The 3591-nt window shown below is 49.2% G+C and overlaps 1 protein-coding gene across 1 annotated transcript in view; it reads left to right on the forward strand.

The window, feature by feature from the left end:
• UBAP1L (ubiquitin associated protein 1-like) overlaps nt 1–1266 on the forward strand; it is a gene marked incomplete at its 5' end in the record, with an annotated part of 7730 nt that extends 6464 nt beyond the window's left edge. Inside the window, 2 exons of the mRNA XM_009574767.1 lie at nt 170–271; nt 1132–1266. Of these exons, the coding sequence (XP_009573062.1) occupies nt 170–271; nt 1132–1266 (237 nt within the window). The remainder of the gene's footprint in view (nt 1–169; nt 272–1131) is intronic.
• Nucleotides 1267–3591: the final 2325 nt, after the last annotated feature.

Below are 3591 nucleotides of genomic sequence, written 5' to 3' on the forward strand. Positions count from 1 at the left end.
GCTGACGCACAGACCGCCCTGGCCGAACATAAGACAGGAGCAGGCCGGACAGTTGTGCCCCAGGTCCTCCCCACGAGCATGTCCCTGGAAGGTGGTAAGGTGGGCTCCTGAATGCACTTGTACCCCATGCCTGCGAGGTTGGATTAACCCTGGTTGTCGTCTTCTGCAGTTCCTGAGCTACCTGGGTGCCTGCGACCGGCTGCTGGAGCAGGGCTATGAGGAAGGGCAGGTGGAGGAGGCCATGGAAATGTTCCAGTACTCGGAGAAAAAGGTCAGATTTTTCTGACACTGCCCTGGGGCAGCATCACCCTAAGGACCCCCCCAGGAAGGACACGCGCTCCATCACTCTTCTCCATCCGTCCTCTCACCCCGCCGTGCACGCACAATGCTTGCTCAGCCCCTGCCCGGGGAATCCCCCACCCCGAGCCCACCAGCACCCGCACTCGCTACCTCCCTCCCGGCTCCCCCTTTGCATTCACCCCCCCACGGAGAAGAACCGTGGTGGCACGCCAGGTGTTGGTCTCCATCCCCAGTCTCCTCCTGGGAGTAGCGAAGAGCCGGGGTGGGAGAAAAGCTGCTTGAAATTTGGGCTGGCGCTGTTTGACGTGATGCCGACGGCATGTAGGATTGCTGGCTCACCACTCCTTAGGGCTGTGGCAGCGGGAAGGCGCCCGGGTCTGGGTGTCAGGCGGGGGGTTATTTATTGAGGACGTGGCTCCGGGAGATGTTGTGGTGCTGGGGCCCAGCCTGAGCAAGGGGGGAAGCAGGACAAATTAATTCCAGCTTTCACTCACTGCCTTTCCCCTGTCTCTTTATAACACAGGCAAACACTTGCATGGAATTCATATTAAACTTTATAAGGAATAAGTGAAGCTGGAGGCTGACTTTATTAAATATTTCTTATTTAAAAAGTTGATGTAAAGGCACACTTTTAAATGCTGGCAGTGGTATGTGTCCCCTCGCTCTGCTGTCGGCAGTGGCACCGGGAGTGCCCTTCAGCGGTAATACAACCCGGCCAGGTCGTCTGGCTGCAGCCTCGTCGCCCAACGCTGTTTCTGCTGCAACTCTACGCTAAATCCATCCTTAAAACCCCATGATAATATCACTCCTTTCTCTTCCTTCTTCCCACAGGCAGCTGAATTCTTGCATTTGTTAGCGCAGTTTAACGATATGGGTTTCCAGCAAAATGAAATCAAAGAAGTTCTTTTGCTTTGTGGGAATCAGAGGGAGAAGGCGCTGGAAGAGCTCGTGATGAAAGCCCAGTGACCAGCATCCTGGACCCCAGTCACAGCTTCCCCTCTCCAGACCGGACCATCGAAGGACTTGGGTGGGTCGGCACGCGCTTACCCGTCTGCTGCTCCATCCCCACCCCGAGCAGCACGGCTCACCGGGCACAAACCTTCAAAGCAGCGGCTTGGTGCCTCATCTCATTTTATGGACATCCATCATAAGTTTGTTTGTCACTGTACTAAGGCAAAGGCTTTATAGCAGGAGTGTTTCTCTCTCCACCCACGCACCTCCACCCTTGATCATCTCAGCTGTTTAGATTAGATGCAATAAGATCCAAACCGCCTTCGGCTTAGATTTTGCAAAACCCAAACCACGGTTTTCTCCCTCCACCTGGGGTGATGGGTGTCGTGTTTTCGGCTACAATCAAATGTGGATTCTTAAAAGATTGTACAAATTAACAGAAGAGATTGTCTTCATAAAAACTGAAGGCTCCTGCAGAAACATTTGTTGGCCCTTGCTTGGGAAGAGTCTCAACTGACTTAGTCATGGTTGAATATTGTAATTGAAATCCAGTCCGATCACAGCTTCTCCTTTTAAACCAGAAACTTGAGAAAAATACACAATTCAATGAGGGTGAGGAAAGAAAACAGGCTGCCCTTGCTCTAGGAATACATGAAGTTTATCCAGTGCAATGAAAAATGGCTTATGTGAGGGTTTGTGCTCAGGGAATTTCATGAAATCAGAACAGAGAGACGGGGAATGGCTTGGCTGCCCTCGTGCTCTTCCCAAATCAGGAAAATTCAGGGGATTCTTCCCTAAACTGTGGAGACAGTGGCTCCAAGTGAAGTTAAGCATGAATGTCAGGATCAGGAAAATCTGGATGCCCGGCGGAATTTTTCTATGTAACTGAAGGTCAGAGAATGGGAGATTGAGATCACCTTACGAGATGTGTCTCTTGGCTTGGCAGTGGAACAGTGGACAGTGTTTTCACATTAAAGTGTATTGTTTTCCTGTGAATTAGAGAGAGATGTAATTTCTTTGAGTAAAGATGGTTGGAGGGGTTCTTCTGAAATGTATTTGTGTCTTTTCCTGTGAAAATGCCAACTGGCACAACCTAGCAGAGAAAATCCTTAATTAGTTGCATTAGTACCATTTTTCCGTTGTATCCTTCCAAACGATCTCCCAGCCCAACGTACTGCCATCGAGTTAAAACACCGTGTCCCTTCTCCCTGTATCTCTAGGTAGGTGCCAAACACCAGCAGGAGGGTGCAGCCCTCCATGGCTGCCTTCATCCTTGCCTGGATGCAACGAGGAAACTTGGCATCTGGGTTTTGGGGGTCTTGACCCATCCATACCCAAGGATGCTTTATACCTTCTCTTCTTTAATGGCATTGAAAAGGAAAATGTGGCACCTTGTATGGCCAAGGGAGATATTCGTGGGGAGCTCACAGGCTCTTCTTGTTTTTCCTCCAGCTTTCCCTTGGTTATACAAGCTTTTATTTTTGATACGGCCCTTATAAGGCAAGTCCATTCTACAGACAGCTTTTCGTTACGTTCATCCTTGCCAAGATGATGTCACCTTAAAAAGAAACTTGCAAAAGGTTAAACCGTGATTAGATAGATCGCTTCGCCTTGAACTGTAATCTTTGGCAGAGTTAAGGACCGTGAAGATTGAAAGGGGAAGATAACGGTGCTGTGCCAGTGCCAGTTACGTTGAGGGCTACATTCTGTTGGAGCGAAGCACATTTGCAGCGTCGTGCCCACTCACCGTGCAAAGGCTGAGCAGCCTCTTGCTCTCGTTAGAGATTTACTTGGTCCTGGCTCATCATTTTTTCCCCCTGCCCACAGAGGTAAGAACTGTATCTTTTTTTCCTCCCTGCGCACCTAAAATTGTGTTACTTTCTGTATCGTGGTCTGGATTAATGGATGCAGCAAATTATTCCTCTCTCGGGAGCATCCATGCCATACTCAACAGTGCCTGCCAAGACCTGCTCTTTCCCCCAGGTGCTACACTTCAAATCTTAAAACCTTTTGCATTTTGTCGGCAAATATCTTTGTAAACCTGTCAAAAAACCAGCGTGTGAAGGTGGGGGGAGAGGTTGTATCGCTTGGTGGTTTCAGAGCTGGAGGGAAGGGGAGAGCCTGCCAAGTTCGGCTGTCCCGGGTTAGCCACAGGAGCCCGTCATAAATATTTTAGTAACAGAATTATTTTAACTTTATTTTAATGGAGGGTTTAAGCTGTTTGTTCAACTTAAAATGGTTTTAAAGCAGCCGGCTTCCATGTGCTGCCTTCAGTTAGGAGAAGACAGCGTGAAATGTTAATTGGCTTCGTCTAGGAAGGGAACAAGGATTTGACTTGAT

The sequence above is a fragment of the Fulmarus glacialis genome, unplaced genomic scaffold (genome assembly GCF_000690835.1).
Source record: "Fulmarus glacialis isolate BGI_N327 unplaced genomic scaffold, ASM69083v1 scaffold19643, whole genome shotgun sequence".
Lineage (NCBI taxonomy): Eukaryota > Metazoa > Chordata > Aves > Procellariiformes > Procellariidae > Fulmarus > Fulmarus glacialis.